We start from the raw sequence: 20,637 nt of genomic DNA, 5'->3' as shown, positions 1-20,637 counted from the left end.
CTGAGAAATGGGGAAGAACCTTCTCAGATGGTTGAATAATAGGTATAGGGAAAATATTCTTAGTTCATAACAGAATGACAAAATATCTTATAAAGGCTGGTTTCTTTTGAAATGCCTGGGAAGATCCAAGAGCTACTGCTTACTTTGGCTCACATGTAATTTATTCAGGGACAAAACAATGGGCTTACTCTCCCTTTTAATTATGAAAGATTCCCATTGATATTAGCACTGAGAAAATTGTCAAGAAACTGAATTCTTTTTTTTTTTAGATTTATTTATTTATTTGTCAGAGAGAGAGAGAGTGCACAAGCAGGGACAGTGGCAGGCAGAGCAGGCAGAGCAGGCAGAGGGAGAAACAGGCTCCCTGCTGAACAAGAGGCCCAATTCAGGACTCCATCCCAGGGCCCTGGGATCATGACCTGAGCCAAAGGCAGATGCTTAACTGACTGAGCCAGCCAGGCATCCCAAGAAACTGAATTCTTGCTGGGTCTAATAATATTTAGACGGGATGTTTTGCTAGAAATAAAAGCACCAAGGCCACTGATAATAATCAAAAATTTCAGACAGATTTGGGAGGAAGGTTGAGGATAAGCTTGGACTAGACAGGGACTTGTAGAAAAGATGGAAGGACTTAAAAATGGCTGGCAGAGGCAAAGCCAGATTCACAAACACTTTCCAATCTGTGCCTCTCCTGGTACCTTTACCTGGTGGCAACAGGGAGGGAATCCACCCTTTCTGGGATGGCCATCAGCCGTGGTGTGTCACTGGGGCACCATTGTTGGGATGCTGAGGAGGTGCTGAGGCAAGGTGGCAGGTCATCAACAAGGATGCTGGGTCTGCTGAAGGGATACTGCCTTGCTTCCCCCAGAACCAGATTAGCTGCTTCTCTTAGTTGCTACCCACACTTCCCATTGGCTGAACCTAACCAGAAGCCACCAGCCTGGGAATCTGGGAGTTATCCTCTGCGGACATCCCGTCGAGGTAATATAAAGCCAAGTACATTGGACAAGCATAGGGCTGAGGGGCAGCAGAAAACTAGTGTACCAGATAATCATGTAAACATGACCCTCCTCAAGCAGGGAAGGGAAGGGATGGGAAGGGAAGGGAAACGAAAAGGAGATTAGACAAGGAAAGACCAAATGGTAGAAGATGGGAAAGAAGGGAGAATGGGAGGAAGAAGGGGAAATTTACAAAGAAGACTTCAGTAAGGGTCAGACAAGTAAAGGTAGCCCAGGGGGACACCCTTGGGAGAAAAGGAATTAGAAACCCAAGGCTATGCATGCACTGGCGCCCTCAGGTGGCCTGGGGAATTCCTTGCACCAATGTACACAGGAGTTAAAGGAAGGAAGAATTCCTCTAACTCTATGCTCAGGCAAAACATGGCCTGAAAGTAGCCAACAGTTCTGATTTCAAACTCTGGATTCCTAGGAAATTTCAAAGGAAACTCAAGGGATAGTCTTCCTCTGGTGGACTTTTCTTCCCTTTTGGTAACATTCCCCTCTCACAGTGTTTCTGTTCCCACCTGGGCACAGTTCTTGACAGACCTCCCCCAGAGTTAGGGGATGCTCCAAGTCTACCTAAATCATTTTTCCAAAAGTTTAGCATGAAAAAAAATCATCTATAATCTAGTGAGACAGTCATTGAAAAACCTGCATTTACCTAATTTCTAAATGTCATACATGATAGACCTATTTCAGGCCCTTCCTACAATTTTGCCATATTGCATGTCTATTGTCCTATTTTACCTTCCTTGATGATTCAAGGGATTTTCAGTTTTGCTTTTCAATTTCCCTTCACCCTTTAATGGTGTAATTTTAAAAAATCTTAATCAAATATTCAATCCTTAATATATGATTATCATTTATACATTTTGAAGATTCTTGTTTTGTTTTTACTATTTCTCTTTTCCATACATTTTTATACTGCAAGGGTTTATGAAGCAAGTTAGCACCTGCTCAGGTTTTGTTCCCATTTCTCATCATAAGGAACATATGAAATAGATGTTGCAAAACATTTTTAGTGTTTCTAATATTAACCTATTTTATTCATCATGCAATATTTCCAAAAATATTTGAAGCCAGAGTTTTTCCCTTTCTTTCCTCTTTTTATCTGCCTTAAAAATTCATCACAGAATTTAATTAATCATAATCCTTTGTAATATGTAATAATTGGTCCATACATGTACATCTTTTACTCTATTTCATTTATTTTACTTTTTGTTACATATTTGTTTGCTTTTTTAAAAATGATAGTATAAATCCTCCATGGTCCCACATCTTAACCTGATGACTGAAACATTGTTAATAACATGTATTTATCAACAGGCTTCTCTCCATCCCAAACAATATCATTGCCAAATATTTCACGTCTTTTTTTAATTCCACAAAATAGACATCAATTTTAATATATTAGTGTAATTCCAGTTTGCCTACGTTCAACCATTTCTGTGTCAATGATTTCTTCTTGCAACTTAAATATGTTTGGGGGATTATCGTCCTTCTTCCTCAAGTATACTCTGCACTAAGTAGATACCTGATGACTCTCTAAATGGAACATTCCACTCACAACAGAATTCCTCATGCAGAGATCCTGCATATTCCCCTCAGATATCAATGCATTATATACAGTCTACTGGCATCATAAGGAAACTTCCTTCAAAAATACAGGATGCACACAAGGGTCAGGCCTCTACCTCCTGTAATATACATAAAAACCATGTTCATGTTCTTACCTTAAAGAGATTCAAAGTGTACCCCATGTATCTATACCCTTTCACAAACCCCACTCAATAAGGAGACTCCATGCTTTCCCATTGTTGGGTGATTCACCTTGATAACTCAGGGCCAACCTGAAACAGAGAAGTTCCCACATACCTGTGCCTCCAAGATCAGTGGAAGGTGAGGAAAGGGGATGAGAATGTCGGGAAAGATAAAATCATTAGAAACAATCTTTCCTTGGGTATCAATAAGTAAAAGAGATGATAGATTTTTAAATTTATAACACTTCTTTTTTTTTCTTGAAAATTTTATTTATTTTTTTGACAGAGAGAGACACAGTGAGAGAGGGAACACAGGCAGGGGGAGTGGGAGAGGGAGAAGCAGGCTTACTGCTGAGCAGGGAGCCTGATGCGGGGCTCGATCCCAGGACCTTGGGATCATGACCTGAGCCAAAGGCAGACACTTAATGACTGAGCTACCCAGGTGCCCCTATAACTCTTCTTATTCATATATTTTATCATAGCCTTCTTCTTAGCCATTAGCAAAAGAGATAAGGAAATCAATATTTACTGAGCTGTTACTATTAGCCAAGCATGATATATGGAATTTTATACACTTTAGGTCTACATGACAATTATTCCTCTACAATTTTGATAAAAAAATTCCTTTTCTTGCAATCTGTCAATTCTTTAAAAGCATTTAACACTATTGTTTCTCCAATTATGGAACAATCCACTTTTATTTTGGAAAATATGAAAAATTTTGAGAAGGATAAAAAGCCAATATCATCCATAATCCCAAAGTGTTGTCTGTGGCTCTTTCTTTCCTATCCAAGAAAGTAAAAATAAAAATATTCTCCTCCTTGGATACATATAGAAATGTTTATAGTTATGTGTATATACACAGCTTAGTATGCACATATATTTCCTTACTCTGTCAGCTGAGAAGGCCTAAAAGTAACAACATTCCAGTAACAAGGAGCACACTCAGCACCCAGAGCTTGGTTTCTAACACCATTCTCCAACAAAAGGAACCAGGGCTACATGGAGAATTGGCTGATCCTAAGGCTGAAATAGAGAAGACATAGTATGAGCCTGAAGCCCTCGTTGAAAAAGAAAGTACAAAACAAAAAACAAAAAACCCCACAATAATAAGGGTATGTTAAAGGGACACAGGAGCCAAATGAAAGAGCCCCCAGGGATTAAGGACAGAGCAATTTGAGCAACAAAATAAATAGCACAGTATTAGATCGTAAACAAAAGTATAAAATAAATACCTATATTACTGATATAAATAAATAATTGAATACAGAAATAAATGGAAGAAAATAGACAATCTCCCTATCAGAGGAATTCCAAATAACTTAGGTAGAAACTGCACCCTCAATGAAGTAGAGTATAACTGCCCACTCCTTAAATGTGGGCTGCACATAGTGATTCTTTCTAAAGAATATAGTATGAAGGGGGTGGGTGGGGAGTGGAGAAAACTGACAAATGCTACCTAAGACAAATGACCAAGATTAATATCAGCAGTGGTTAAGTCATGTGGATAGTATATACTCTTGACATGATGTGAGGACAATGGCACTTCGCCTCTCTTGTCCTCATCACCAAAACCCACAACCCTAATCTAACCATGAGAAAAACATCAAATAAAACCAAGTTGAGGGACATTGTACAAAATATCTGACCAGTACTCCTTAGAACTGCCAATGTCGGGGCGCCTGGGTGGCTCAGTTGGTTAAGTGTCTGTTTTGGCTCAGGTCATGATCCCAGGGCCTGGGATCAAGCCCCATATTGGGCTCTCTGCTCAGCAGGGAGCCTGCTTCTCCTTCTCCCTCTTCCTGCTGCTCCCCATGCTTGTGCTGGCTCTCTCTCACTGTCAAATAAATAAATCTAAAAAAAAAAAAAAAAGAACAGCCAATGTCATCAGAAACAAAGTCCGAGAACTGTCACAATCAAGAGGAGACTAAGGATACATGAATTAAATGTAATATGCTATCCTGGGTGGAAAATTGGAAATTGGATTTTAGGTGACAACTAAGGAAATATGAATACAATGTGGGCTTTAGTAATAATTTATCAATATAGTTCATTAATTGTGATAAATGTACCACACTAATGTAAAATGTTAAAAATAATGGAGACTGGGCAGAGGGTATATGGGAATGCTCTGTACTATCTTTGCACCTTTTATGTAAATCTAAAACTACTCTTTAAATATATTTGTTTAAAGATTTTATTTATTTATTTGACAGAGAGAGATATAGTGAGAGAGGGAACACAAGTAGGTGGAGTGGGAGAGGGAGACGCAGGCTTCCAGCTGAGCAGGGAGCCTGACGCAGGGCTCAATCCCAGGATGCTGGGATCATGACCTGAGCCGAAGGCAGATGCTTAATGACTGAACCACCCAGGCACCCCTAAAACTATTCTAAAATTAAAATTTTATTTTAAAAAAATCTCCTTCCCATCTCCAACCATATCATCCATGCCAATCAATGTGTCTGACATGGATCAGTTCATTCACGACAAGTGCCATATAGTCCGAGGTGTTCTGAATATTTCTCCAGGCTATTCTGGCATATGGTGAGATATTGTTACTCTAAAACTTGGGAGGATGTATTAAGTCTTTTAAAATATTTAGAGTAAGGTATCTGTAAAAAAAAAAAATTATTTTCCAAAATGAACTACTACCAAAAACAGAAGTTTGATATATCATTGTACTTAAAAACATTTCTCACTTATATTCTATCCCCTCCGTGTATGTCTCAATTTGGCTGGGCCATGGTGCCCACATATCTGGTCAAACATTATTCTGGATGTTTCTGTGAGGGTATTTTGGATGAGATTAACATTTAATTTGGGTGGATTTAGAGCAAAGCAGATTGCCTTCCGGGGGAGGAGCAAGATGGCAGAGGAGCGGGAGACCTAAATTTTGTCTGGTCCCAAGAATTCAGCTAGATAGCTGTCAAACCATTCTGAACACCTACAAACTCAAGAAAACTAAGAAAAGAATAGCAACAACTCTCTGAACAGAAAAGCGACCACTTTCTGGAAGGTAGGACATGCGGAGAAGTGAATCTGATGTGATATTCAGGAAGATAGACCATGGGGGGAGGGAACTGGCTACCGGCAAGTGATAGAGCCACGGAGCACAAAATCATACTTTTCGTAGTCTACTCCACTGAGGGATGTTGCTCCAGTGGCTAAGCAGAGGGTGGAAACTTCACTGGACAGTGTGGTCTCAGAACCCTCAGGGTCACAGAAAGACCGGGGGTGTCTGAGTGTAGCAGAGCTCCCAGGTATCGGAGCAGGGAAGCCGGCTGCAAAGACAGAGCTGAAGAGTGGGCTCTCAGCTCGGGGTTGCCACAAACCACGATCCGTGGCACAGTCGGGCCACTGCTCTTCCAGCAGGGACCCAACAAGCGGCAGATCCGGTGAGACTCCCCTTCCTCCCCCGGGAGGAGTGGTGCGGGAGCACACCGCAGGAATCTGCTGGGTTTGGAGACTCCAAAGGGGGTTCATTGCCAGAGATAGAAACGCTTGGTCACAGGCCAGGTGAGCACAGAGTGTGGCCGGAGACCAGGGAGACAGGAGTGATTGACTGCTTTTCTCTGGGGGCTCACTGAGGAGTGGGGCCCCAAGTGCTCGGCTCCTCCAGGACGGAGATTGGGAGGCCGCCATTTTCACTCTCGTCCTCCAAAACTGTACAGAAACCTTGCAGGGAACAAAAGCTACCAAGAGCAAACCCGAGCAGATTCCTTAGCCCGGCCCCCAGCAAGGGCGGGGCAGTTCCGCCTGAGGCAAAGACATTTCAAAATCACTGCAGGCCCCTCCCCCAGAAGATCAGCAAGAACAACCAGCCAAGACCAAGTTTACCAATCAATGAGAATGGCAGAACTCCAGCACTAGGGGAATACAGCACATAGAATTCATGGCTTTTTTCCCCCTGATTCTTTAGTCTTTCAAAGTTAATTTTTTAATTTTCTTTTTATTCTTTTTCTATTTTTTTAATTTTTCTTTTTCCTTTTTTCAACCAACATCTTATCAATCCCTTTTTTAAAAATCTTTTTTATTTTTCATTTTTAGAGTCATATTCTATCCCTTCATTGCAGTTGACCTTATTTTTGGTGTAAATATATATATATATATAAGTTGTTCTCTCTTTAAAATTTTGGGATACAGTTTCTTCTAACAGACAAAAATATACCCTAAATCTGTAGTGTACGGCTTTGTTCTAGTCTCCTGCCTGATCACATTCTCTCTCTCTCTCTTTTTTTTCTCTTCTTTCTTTTTTCAACCAACTTCTTATCAATTCCTTTTATAAAATCTCCTATAATTTTCATCTTTACAGTCATATTCCATCCCTTCATTGTATTTACCCTTATTTTTGTACATGTATAAGTTTTTCTTTCTTTAAAATTTTGGGAGGCAGTTTCTTCTAACAGACCAAAATACACCCAGAATCTAGTGTGTGGCACTGATCTATTCACCAGCTTGATCATATTTGATCATTTTCTTTTTTTCTTCTTCTTTTTTTTTTCTTTTTCCTTTTCTTTTTTCTTTCTTTCCCTTTCTTTTCCACTGGTTTCAGGCCTCTTCTGATTTGTTTAGTGTATGTTTTTCTGGGGTCATTGTTACCCTGATAGTATTTTGTTCTCTCATTCATCTATTCACCTCTGGACAAAATGACAAGATGGAAAAAATCACCTCAAAAAAAAAGAACAAGAGGCAATACCAACTGCCAGTGACCTAATCAATACAGGCATTAGTAAGATGTCGGAACTAGAGTTCAGAATGATGATTATAAAGATACTAGGCTTGAAAAAAGCATGGAAGATGTTAGAGAAACCCTTTCTGGAGAAATAAAAGAACTAAAATCTAACCAAGTCAAAATCAAAAAGGCTATTAATGAGGTACAATAAAAAATGGAGGCTCTAACTTCTGGGATAAATTAGGCAGAAGAGAGAATTAGTGATATAAAAGACCAAATGATGGAGAATAAAGAAGCCAAGAAAAAGAGATAAAAAACTACTGGATCACGAGGGCAGAATTCGAGAGATAAGTGATACCATAAGACGAAATAACATTAGAATAATTGGGATCCCAGAAGAAGAAAGAGAGAAAGGGGCAGAAGGTATATCAGAGCAAATTATAGCAGAGAACTTCCCTAATTTGGGGAAGTAAACAGGCATCAAAATCCAGGAGGCACAGAGAACCCCCCTCAAAATCATTAAAAATAGGTCAACACCCCAACATCTAATAGTAAAACATACAAGTCTCCGAGACAAAGAGAAAATCCTGAAAGCAGCTCGGAACAAGAGGTCTGTAACCTACAATGTTAGAAACATTAGATTGGCAACAGACCTATCCACAGAGACCTGGCAGGCCAGAAAGGACTGGCATGATATATTCAGAGCACTAAAAAGAAAAATATGCAGCCAAGAATACTATATCCAGCTAGGCTGTCATTGAAAATTGAAGGAGAGATAAAAAGCTTCCAGGACAAACAAAAACTAAAAGAATTTGCAAATACGAAACTAGCCCTACAAGAAATATTGAAAGGTGTCCTCTAAGCAAAGAGAGAGCCTAAAAGTAACATAGACCAGAAAGGAACAGAGACAATATACAGTAACAGTCACCTTACAGGCAATACAATGGCACTAAATTCATATCTTTCAATACTTACCCTGAATGTAAATGGGCTAAATGCCCCAATCAAAAGACACAGGGTATCAGATTGGATAAAAAAACAAGGTCAATTGATATGCCATCTGCAAGAGACTCATTTTAGACCCAAAGACACCTCCAGAATTAAAGTGAGGGGGTGGAAAACCGTTTACCATGCTAATGGACATCAAAAGAAAGCTGGGGTGGCAATCCTTATATCAGACAAATTAGATTTTAAAGCAAAGACTATAATAAGAGATGAGGAAGGACACTATATCCTACTTAAAGGGTCTATCCAACAAGATCTAACAATTGTAAATATCTATGCCCCTAACATGGGAGCAGCCAATTATATAAGGCAATTAATAACAAAAGCAAAGAAACACATTGACAACAATACAATAATAGTGGGGGACTTTAACACCCCCCTCACTGAAATGGACAGATCATCTAAGCAAAAGATCAACAAGGAAATAAAGACTTTAAATGACACACTGGACCAAATGGACTTCACAGACATATTCAGAACATTCCATCCCAAAGCAACGGAATACACATTCTTCTCTAGTGCCCATGGAACATTCTCCAGAATTGATCACATCCTAGGTCACAAGTCAGGTCTCAACCGGTATCAAAAGATTGGGATTATTCCCTGCATATTTTCAGACCACAGTGCTTTGAAACTAGGACTCAATCACAAGAGGAAAGTCGGAAAGAACTCAAATACATGGAGGCTAAAGAGCATCCTACTGAAGAATGAATGGGTCAACCAGGAAATTAAAGAAGAATTAAAAAAATTCATGCAAACCAATGAAAATGAAAACACAACTGTTCAAAATCTTTGGAATACAGCAAAGGCAGTCCTGAGAGGTAAGTATATAGCAATACAAGCCTTTCTCAAGAAACAAGAAAGGTCTCAAATACACAACCTAACCCTACACCTAAAGGAGCTAGAGAAAAAACAGCAAATAAAGCCCAAACCCAGCAGGAGAAGAGAAATAATAAAGATCAGAGCAGAAATCAATGAAATAGAAACCAAAAGAACAGTAGAGCAAATCAACGAAACTAGGAGCTGGCTCTTTGAAAGAATTAACAAGATTGATAAACCCCTGGCCAGACTTATCAAAAAGAAAAGAGAAATGACCCAAACCAACCAAATGACCAAATCATGAATGAAAGAGGAGAGATCACAGCCAACACCAAAGACATACAAACAATTATAAGAACGTATTATGAGCAACTCTATGCCAGCAAATTAGATAACCTGGAAGAAATGGATGCATTCCTAGAGGTGTATCAACTACCAAAATTGAACCAGGAAGAAATAGAAAACCTGAACAGACCTATAACCTCTAAGGAAATTGAAGCAGTCATCAAAAATCTCCCAACAAACAAAAGCCCAGGGCCAGATGGCTTCCCAGGGGAATTCTACCAAACATTTCAAGAAGAGTTAATACCTATTCTTCTGAAACTGTTCCAAAAAATAGAAATGGAAGGAAAACTTCCAAACTCATTTTATGAAGCCACCATTACCTTGATCCCAAAACCAGACAAAGACCCCATCAAAAAGGAGAATTACAGACCAATATCCTTGATGAACATGGATGCAAAAATTCTCACCAAAATACTAGCCAATAGGATCCAACAGTACATTAAAAGGATTATTCACCATGACCAAGTGGCATTTATCCCTGGGCTGCAAGATTGATTCAACATCCACAAATCAATCCATGTGATACAATATATTAACAAAAGAAAGAACAAGAATCATATGATCCTCTCAATAGACGCAGAAAAAGCATTTGCCATGCGGTTAATATCCAAAATACATAAGGAACTTATCCAACTCAACAACGATAAAAAATAATCCAATTTAAAAAATGAGCAAATCACCTGAACAGACATTTTTCCCAAGACAACAGATACATAGTCAACAGATACATGAAAATATGCTCAACATCACTAATTATTAGGGAAGTGCAAATCAAAACCACAATGAGATACCACCTCACACCTATTAGAATGGCTATGATAAAAAAGGCAAGAGATATGTGTTGGCAGAGATATGGAGAAAAGGGAACCCTTGGGACAATGTTGGTGGGAATGTAATTGGTACCACCATTATGGGAAACAGTATGGAGGTTCTTCAAAAAATTAAAAATAGAACTGCCAAATGAGGGGCTCAGTTGGTTAAGCATCTGCCTTCGGCTCAGGTCATGGTCTCAGGGTCCTGGGATGGAGTCCCACATTGGGCTCCTGCTCCACGGGGAGTCCACTTCTCCCTCTGCTCCTCCCCCTGCTCATGTGCTCTCTCTCTCAAATAAATAAATAAAATCTTTAAAAAAAAAATAAAGAACTACCAAATGAACCAGTAATTCCACTTTGGGTATATATCCAAAGGGAACAAAATTAGTATCTTGAAGAAATATTTATACTCCCATGTTCATTACGTTATTCCCAGTAGCAAACATGGAAACAACCTAAGGGTCCATCAGTGGATGAATGGATAAAGATGTGCAATGGAATAATGTCATGAGAAAGAAGGAGATCCTGCCATTTGCAATAATGTGGATGAATCTAAAGGACAGTATACTAAGTGAAATTAGAGAGAAAGACAAATAGTTTATGATCTCACTAATATGTGGAATCTAAATACATACATACATACATACATGCCGAATGCAGAGAAACAAAGAGTAGAATGGTAACTGGTGGTCACCAGGGGCTGGGGGATGGGGTATGAGGAAATGCTGGTCAAAGTGTGTGAGCCCTCAGTTATAAGATGAATAAGCTCTTGAGACACCTGGGTGACTCAGTCAGTTAAGCATCCAACTAGATTTCCGCTCAGGTCATTATCTCAGGGACGTAAGATGGAGCTTCACATCAGGCTCCACACTGAGCACGGAGCTTGCTTAGGATTCTCTCTCTCCTCCCTCTGTTCCTCCTGGCTCGTGCTCTCTTTCTCTCTAAAGTAAATAAATAAATAAATAATTTTTATTTAAATTTAAAAAATTAAAAAAATAATCTCTGGGGATCTAATGTCCAGCATGATGACTATAATTAGTAATATTTTGTTGTGTACTTGAAATTTGCTGTGAGTAGACCATAGGCCTTTCCACCACACATGTAACTATGTAAGGTGATGAGTGTGCCAATCTGATTGTGGTCAGGGTGCTGGATGGCCCAGTCGGTTAAGTGTCTGACTTCAGCTCAGGTCTTGATCTCTAGGTCACATTGTACATCTTAAATATATACAATCTTATTTTTAAATTATAACTCAATAAAACTGAAAAATCAAGAAGGAAAGAAGGGTGGGAGGCAGGGAGGGAGGAAAGTAAAGATAAAACACCAGACACCCAGGAGTTCTCACCCAAGAGTTTTCAGTTAGATTTCTAAGTCAAGTTCTGAAGCCAATATCTGAGATCATCTCCTGCAGTTCTTACAAAATGCGACTTCCCTAATTAACTCATGTAATTCAGGCTCTAACTCCAGGGAATAAGGGCTATTGCTCCATCTTTCTCTTGAGCTCCCAGGCTAAGCCAGCCAATAAACTAACTGCATGAACTATAACTGCTTTTCTGAGAGGTTAGAGCTGAGATTTACTCTCTTGAACACAATATTTAGTCACAGAGGAAACGAAATGAAGAGACACCAAGTAACGAGGCCTGAGATCATGTGAAAGAAATCTCTCACCAAATTGCACTTATTGAGGATTTAAAAACCTTTTCACTGAGAAGGTTGAGACGTGGATGCCAATTGAGACATGGATGACCAAGACTTCAGGACAATCTAAATCTAGGACAGTCTCTTCCTGCCCTTGTGACTCCCAACTGGAAAAATGAAAGTTGCTGTTTTTCCTAGAGTTATTTCATTGAAGTATAAGTTCTTAGAACCTCAGATAAAGTCTACCTAGGAAAAGAGCTACAAAATGTCTTCTGTGCCAGGAAATACTGGAGTATGGTAGTATTTTCTATGATTTTTCTGAAAATTTTTCCCAAATGCTTTCTAGTCACTTTATAGTTTTATTAACATCTCTCATTGGACCTTCTCTCTCTGGATCTCTGAGACACCTCTTTTCACTTTCTCACCTCAATTCCACACAACAGAGAAACCTTGGCCTCTCAGCACTCCCCAAACTGTGTCTGTATTTCTCAGTATGTTCTAGTAGGCTTTGGTCCTCAAGTTCTCTTATTAGGTAATGAGGAGGTCGATGTTTACTTAATGAATAATGTTAATCATCAGGAAAGGGGAATCCATGAATTTTAGCAGAAAATAAGAGAAAATATTGGTGCCCTAAGGTACACTCTCTTTTCCCAGGTCCTCAGTCCTATATGTACAGAGAATTCATTTTTCTGCTATTAGTACCCATGCCCAATATGATCCCTGCTGAAATAATTAATGTAAAGGACAATGGGAGACCTATTTATAACAATTCATTCTGGTCGTCAGGTCCCTTCTGCAAGTACTGAAGCATTTCAGCTTTCTTTCCTCCTACCCTCACTTATCAATTATTTAATTAAAGACCTCAACATCTTCTGAGTTGAACTATACCAGGACAAGTATCAGGCGCCTATTGAAGTAAGTCTCATTTTTTGATTATTGATCCTTAACTAGTTGTCACCTTGGAAAACACTGGTGGTCTCATTAGATCTAAGGTCCATTAAATATTGAGGGGGGAGTGAGTTAGAAAATCATTCCAGGGCGCCTGGGTGGCTCAGTTGGTTAAGCAACTGCCTTCAGCTCAGGTCATGATCTTGGAGTCCCGGGACTGAGTCCCACATCGGGCTCCCTGCTCGGGGAGGAGCCTGCTTCTCCCTCTGGCCCTCACCCCTCTCATGTACTCTCTCTCTCATTCTCGCTCTCTCAAATAAATAAATAAATCTTTAAAAAAAAAAAGAAAAAAAGAAAATCATTCCAGCCCCCCATGAAACTGCACTCTCATTGTAGATAAGAAATGATACTCACAAGTATCACTAGGTGATAAGGCAAACTAGTAATACAAAAAATGGCAAAACTTACAGTGTGTTGATGGATTGTTACACAGAAAAGGGAAGCAGACAAGGTTTTAAGATCCTAGACTAGAGACTAATTAGAATCTTGAATTAGCTTCTTTAGGTTTATTTTCATCATCTGAAAAAATGTGGTTCATGATGATTTTCCCAGAGATTTATGTGAGAACGGAGAAGGGAGTGATCAAAGAAGAACTCATGGAATAGGTGGTAAATAAGGCAGGAATTCTAAGGTATATAAGATGTAAATCAATTAATAGGAACACAAAATACATCAGCCTGAATCAAATCAGGGAAAACAGGAGTGATGGGGAACAAGCAAAGCTATCTGGCCTCCGCAGTGGGGCATGTAGAGAACCTTGGGTGATTAACACTTTGAAATCCAAACCAGGGAGTTTGGCTTTTTCTCTAAGCAGGTCATATAGCAGACAAGCTCTTGTTCTACAATCAAATGCAGCATTCAATTCCTTGTTGTTCAAAGAACTGACCAGTGTAGGGATCTAGACAAGTTCTAGGATCACTGGGCTTAAATGTTCTCACCTATGAAATGATTTCAGTTTCTTGTCTCACCATTCTCTGGACACACACACACACATGCACGCACACACACACACACACACACACACACACTGGAAAATATGGGTGGAAGTCATTTGTGTGAGATAAACTGCTACACAAACACAACTCTGCTATTGTTAATCAGTTAACAAACCATTGAGGGTTTTGAAGAAGAGAGTAAAGACCAGGTAATAGAGGTGAGCCGAGATCTGCATCAGCTTCCCCAGGACATCTGCTGGAATTCCCAAAAGATGACACGTGCAGTGAAATACAAGGACCCAGCTAAAGGATTCTGTAATTTAGTCATGAGGCAGTTCTCTGGTAGGCCTGCATATTTGATCATACTTCTGCATATTAGCATTATTAGGAAAAAGTCCCCTGTGGGGCTGATCCGGTGCTCAGAGACAGCACAGCAGAGAGCCAGGGAGGAGAAGGACTCCATAGAAACATTGAAGGCAGATGTGAGGGCTATGAAAATGGAGATCAGACAAGGCAGGAAGGAAGATACAGGGAAAGATATAGGGAATAAATAGCAAAGAGTGATGCCTTCTGGAAACTGTTATGGAAAGAAGAGATTTCAATCCCTTTCCTAATTTTTCTCTAAAGAAGTGACCGTAAATGGCCTCAAGGAATCACAGCAGCATTACAGAGTTCATCCTTCTCGGGCTGTCTGCTGACCCCCATGTCCAGGTTCTGCTCTTTGTTCTGTTCCTGATAATTTACCTTCTGACTCTGCTGGGGAACCTGCTGATAATACTTGTGATCCATACAGAGTCTAACCTCCACACACCCATGTACTTCTTCCTGAGCCATCTCTCCTTCCAAGACCTCTTCTATTCTTCAGTCACTGTGCCCAAGCTGCTGGAGAACCTCCTGTCTCAGAGGAAAGCCATCTCAGTAGAGGGCTGCCTGGCTCAGGTCTTCTTTGTGCTTGCCACTACAGGGATTGAGGCTTGCCTGCTCTCAGTGATGGCCTATGACCGCTATGCTGCCATCTGCCACCCTCTGCTGTATGGACAGGTAATGAATAAACAGCTATGTGAGAGGTTGGTGTGGGGCTCTTGGGTCGTGGCCTTTCTGGACGCACTCGTGAACATCCTCCTGGCTTTGAATATTGACTTCTGTGAGGTTCAAACCATTCACCACTACTCCTGTGAGCTGCCTTCCCTCTTCCCTCTCTCCTGCTCTGATGTCTCCACCAACTCTGCAATGCTACTCTGCTCTGCCCTCCTCCATGCCATTGGGACCTGCCTCCTGATCGTCTTCTCTTATGTTCGCATTCTCTCCACCATCCTGAGTATCAGCTCCACCACAGGCAGAAGCAAGGCCTTCTTCACCTGTTCCTCACACCTCACAGCAGTGACCCTGTTCTATGGTTCAGCCATTGTTCGCTATCTCATGCCAACCTCAGGCTCACCTCTGGAGTTGATCCTCTCCATACAGTACAGTGTAATCACTCCCCTGGTGAATCCACTCATCTACAGCTGGAAGAACAAGGAGGTGAAAGCAGCTCTGAGAAGAATGATGATAAAATATTTACAATGTCTCAGCACAGAAGAAATATAACATGAAAGAAACACAAAATAGAACTGCAGCAAGAAATCTCATGATTGACATTAAGTTCCTGATTTCCTGTTTTGTCACATGTTGTAATGTGCATTGCTGATTCTCCCTTTTTAAAAATTATCAAGGAAAGTGCTAGAAGCTATTTTGTTTTTCATGGCTCAGAATCAATCCTATTCAGACACAGAGCACATAAGTCAGAAAACCTTCTCAGCTTCATAGACTTAGTTAATAACATGTCTCATGATTCACATTTTTTAAAGTCATTCAGATTAGGATGGACCCTGAAATATTTTGTGTCCTGAATGTTCAATTTGAACTAATGTGTCTGGGGAAAGATTTTTACAGGAATAAAAGATCCTGGATCTCTGAGAAAGGGAAAACAAAGACTTGGTCTTTATGGGGTGGAGGAAAGGGTCATGGGTGGTGGTAAGGTCCACGGAAATAGGCAGAAATAGAAAATGTGGCCAACAGAGGGAAGTCACAATTTAACAGGTATACCAGGCCTCTATTGCTTTCTGTTATTGCTGTAATAACTTCAGCAAATTAAGATAACATGCATTTATTACCTTAAAGTTCTCTAGGTCAGAAATTGGGGCAGACACCACTGGGTTCTCTGTTTAGGATCTCACAAGACCAAAATCAAGGTGCTGGCTGGGTTGGGCTCTTCTCCACAGGCTCTGGAGGTTCAGATTGTTGGCAGAATTCGGTCCCTTGAAACTGTAGATCTGAGGTCCCCATTTCCTTGCTGGCTGTTGACTGTGGATCATTCTCTCCTTATTGAGACCCCTTCACTTCTCATATGGTCTTCTCCATTTTCAAAACAGTGTATCACCTACTTCTCACCTTCTGAATCTCTCTTATGTCTCCTTCTTCTACCATCTGGAGAAAATTCTCTGCTTCTAAAGGGCTGATAATGGATTAGGCCCACCTGTATAATCTCATATTTTAAGGTCAACTGATTTTGGACTTTCATTACATCTACAAAATCCCTTCACAGCAGTCTCTAGATTCATGTTTGAAGAACCATGGAGCAGGAATCTTGAAGGGCCATCTTTAAAAGTCTGCCTTTCATGGCAAGTAAACATATACATATAACACTCCTACTACAAAAAGAGCATAAAAGGGAGTAAAGCTAGAATGATGAGAAGAGGAGAGGGGAGAGCTGTGAGAAGGCTCAGTACAAGCAAATAGTGCTACGTAGAGATGGGGAAGGAGTCAGTCTGGAGAGTTTCTCATCACTGAGAAACTATCAAATACAGAACATCTGTTTCTACCAGAATATGTATGGATATAGGGAATTCACTGCATCAATGCCTGGGACTGATCCTGAAAAAAGACTTTTGCTCTGAATTTCAAATGAAACCAAAATACTGAAATATGTTCCTACACAAGGTCTATGATGACCTCTTTCCACCTTGGAGGACGTAAACCCTGTGGTCCTTCTCTGTCTGCATGCCTCCCACTTCTCTATGTCCCTGTGCCCACCTGGTGCCCTCAAACTACCCTCTGCAGAACTTCACTGACTTTCTACCTAAAAGATATTTGTCTAAGCCGTTTTTGCCAATTATCAATTCTTCTTGGAAAACATTCTCTTTCAATCTATAATTATCAAACTTTGGATTTCCATATAAGGTAAACATGTTTCAGCCCATTTCAACATTCTGCTTCATTTTCAACCTATTTTCCTGTTTTGCTTCTTGCTTGAGTACTAGAAATAGTCATTCTTGACTGCATTATTATCCAAGATAACAATATTTTATAACAACTTCAGCAAGAGGGGTAACATAGAGCCACTAAGGAACCTTTAGGTGTTCGTGACTATCTCTTGTCCTGCAGTTCACAAAAGCACAATAAGAGTTAATATATCAACAAAATTTTGAAAAGAGTACACACCTGAATGGAATAGCTCACTACTTCATGCATACAATGCAAAGAAAATGTTTTATTACCTCCTTGTGAACACAATCTGCATACCCAAGAGCGTTTTCTCTAAGCTACCACACCACACTCCTCTAGGACACCAAATTTGTTTTTATTCAGTAACTTTAATGTGCTTTGATATATATATGTATAATGTATGCTTAATATCTATGCTATATATATAAATATATATATGTATACACACACACACACATATATTTAAGTAACAAAAATCAACCAAGTAAATTTTAAAGCTCTAATTGGATTTATTAATTGATTGATGAGTCGGGCAACATTCTATCTAGCAAGTAGAAGGGAGCTCCAAAGGGAAGGTTTTCAAAGGTAGAGAGGGAGTAGAGAAAAAGAAATTATTAGGAAAGAATCCATTGTTTTAGGCAAGGTTGCCCTCCTAAGGAGAACAGAAGGGGCCTATCAGTAAATTTGCTAGTGTTGACCACGAAATTCCCATGCTGACTGGCTAAAGGTTACCTTCCTGGGAGGTTGAAACTGCAATTAGGTTATGTATTAAGTCTTGGTGTACTGACATGGGGCCTTAAGCAAAGTGATGCCATTTGGGGCTTGTGGTTTTCTTTTTAAATACACACACACACACACACACACACACACATTTGTGAGCACTAAATACATATTTAATATTATAACTGTACCAAAAAATAATTTTGTTACCAAAACCCAATTTTGGCTCCTGTCACTCAAAAGGCCAATACTCAAGAGACGAGTTTTGAGTGAAAAGGAATGTTAGCTTTATTCAGGAGGCTGGCTGCCTTTGGAAAAGGTGATTTCCTGTCCAAAAGCCAACTCCGAGGTTTCTGCCTAGCCCAGAGATTTTTAAAGGGGTTTAATCAGCTAAGGGAGTGCGGGGTTCTGTGACATTTCTTTATTACATGCAGACTTGATGATGCCAACTACAGAGTTATCTTGGTGCTCTCAGGTTGTGCAAGAAGGTCTGGTTCCTTGGTGCCCAGGGGTGGTTGTGCAAGAGTATTCTCTTCTTTCTGTAAAGGAGAGCAAGGTCTACAGATGCACAAAGGAGGGTTGGTAAAGTCATTTGTGTGACCTTAAAAAAGAAAAACATTTTGCTAAAAGATTACTGGGTTAATGAGAAAGCCAATTCAGTTTCAAATAGGCTTGCTGGCCTCTGTGGCCTGGGAAAGTTCTGGTCTTTCATTCCCCAAGACCAGTGGTCTACAAATCTCAAAGAAAGTAAATTAATTCTGGTACAGATCAAGGGCCTTAAGTCAGCAAGCAAGGAGTGTGTTAATTTGCTAACCCTTAAGTTAATCCTTAAGGGGCGCCTGAGTGGCTCAGTTGGTTGGGCAACTGCCTTCGGCTCAGGTTATGATCCTGGAGTCCCGGGATCGAGTCCTGCGTTGGGCTCCCTGCTCAGCAGGGAGTCTGCTTCTCCCTTGACCCTCCCCCATCTCATGCTCTCTCTATCTCATTCTATCTCTCTCAAATAAAAAAAAAAGTTAACCCTTAAGACTGGATGAAGTGCTGTTATAATTGCACCGAATAATATAAATGACAATATTATTTGTTCCAAAACTCTAGCCTTTTAAAAGAATCTTATATAGCATACTATAAGACAATATTTATAATACTTTGTTTAATTTTATATCTTAATTTGAGTGTTATGAAAAATTTTCTTATAAGTAGGTGAGAATGTAGTGATTAAAACAAGGGGATTGTATTGTGACTGTGTTATTTTCTGTTTCTTCCTTTTTGAATTCTGGCTTCATTAGAATTTCTCAAGATTAAAAGAAAAAAAGCTTACTAATTCTACAAATGATGATGGATCCAAGGTTTCTAAACTCAGTTAGGATACTTACACCTCTAGGAAGGAAAAATACCTTTTTCCTGTACCATTTCATGTTCATGAGTGAGACCCCTGTAACAAAAGACAAATTAACAAGAGAAAAGGATACAAATTTATTTAAGATAAGTTTTGTGGGACATAAGAAAAGGAAGACCAGAAGAAACAGTTAAACTTTTTTTTTCTTTTTCTTTAAATTTTTTTATTGTTATGTTAATCACCACACATTACATCATTAGTTTTTGATGCAGTGTTCCATGATTCATTTTTGGTGCATAACACACAGTGCTCCATGCAGAACGTGCCCTCTTTAATACCCATCACCAGGCTAACCCATCCTCCCAACCCCTTCCCCTCTAGAACCCTCAGTTTGTTTTTCAGAGTCCATCGTCTCTCATGGTTTGTCTCCCCCTCCAATTCCGCCCCCCTGCATTCTTCCCCTCCTGCTATCTTCTTCTTCTTTTTTTTTTCTTAACATATATTGCATTATTTGTTTCAGAGGTACAGATCTGTGATTCAACAGTCTTGCACAATTCACAGCGCTCACCATAGCACATACCCTCCCCAATGTCTATCACCCAGCCACCCCATCCCTCCCCCCACCCCTACTCCAGCAACCCTCAGTTTGTTTCCTGAGATTAAGAATTCCTCATATCAGTGAGGTCATATGATACATGTCTTTCTCTGATTGACTTATTTCACTCAGCATAACACCCTCCAGTTCCATCCACATCGTTGCAAATGGCAAGATCTCATTCCTTTTGATGGCTGCATAATATTCCATTATGTATATATACCACATCTTCTTTATCCATTCATCTGTCGGTGGACATCTTGGCTCTTTCCACAGTTTGGCTATTGTGGACATTGCTGCTATAAACATTGGGGTGCACATACCCCTTCGGATCCCTACATTTGTATCTTTGGGGTAAATACCTAGTAGTGCAATTGCTGGATCATATGGTCGCTCTATTAAGAAACAGTTAAACTTGAGTGGGATATTTTCCCAGGTTTATTGAGATATAACTGACATACAACATTGTGTAAGTTTAAAATGTATAACATATTGATTTGGTACACATATATAGAATTTGATTACCACCAATAGCTTAGCTAACACCTCACAATGGGAACATGTTTGTTTTTTTTGGGGGGGGAACATGTTGATCAAAGGATACAAACCTGAGTATTTTTACAGAAAGATGGGAAAGTCATGGAAAGATGTGATAAGAAAAAAGTGAGCCAAGTATAGAAATGTGAGTGGGGAGATTGTGGCTGGTAATTAGCAAGGCCTATTCAGATTCCTCTTTGTGTCCCTTCACCTTTGGCAATAAGGATGCCCCTTTCCTCCAGGTATAGGGAGG

The 20,637-nt window shown here is 39.9% G+C and overlaps 1 protein-coding gene across 1 annotated transcript; it reads left to right on the top strand.

The window, feature by feature from the left end:
* The first annotated feature begins 14,571 nt into the window (after positions 1-14,571).
* On the top strand, positions 14,572-15,519 carry LOC112832196 (olfactory receptor 8S1-like). Its single transcript, XM_025882730.1, has one exon. The coding sequence runs from the start codon at positions 14,572-14,574 to the stop codon at positions 15,517-15,519; it is 948 nt and encodes a 315-aa protein (XP_025738515.1).
* Positions 15,520-20,637: the final 5,118 nt, after the last annotated feature.

This window comes from Callorhinus ursinus, unplaced genomic scaffold (genome assembly GCF_003265705.2).
Source record: "Callorhinus ursinus isolate GAN/ISIS: 27379988/994484 unplaced genomic scaffold, GSC_fseal_2.0 scaffold44, whole genome shotgun sequence".
Classification (NCBI taxonomy): domain Eukaryota; kingdom Metazoa; phylum Chordata; class Mammalia; order Carnivora; family Otariidae; genus Callorhinus; species Callorhinus ursinus.
This window is presented reverse-complemented; position numbering and strand designations above follow the sequence as displayed.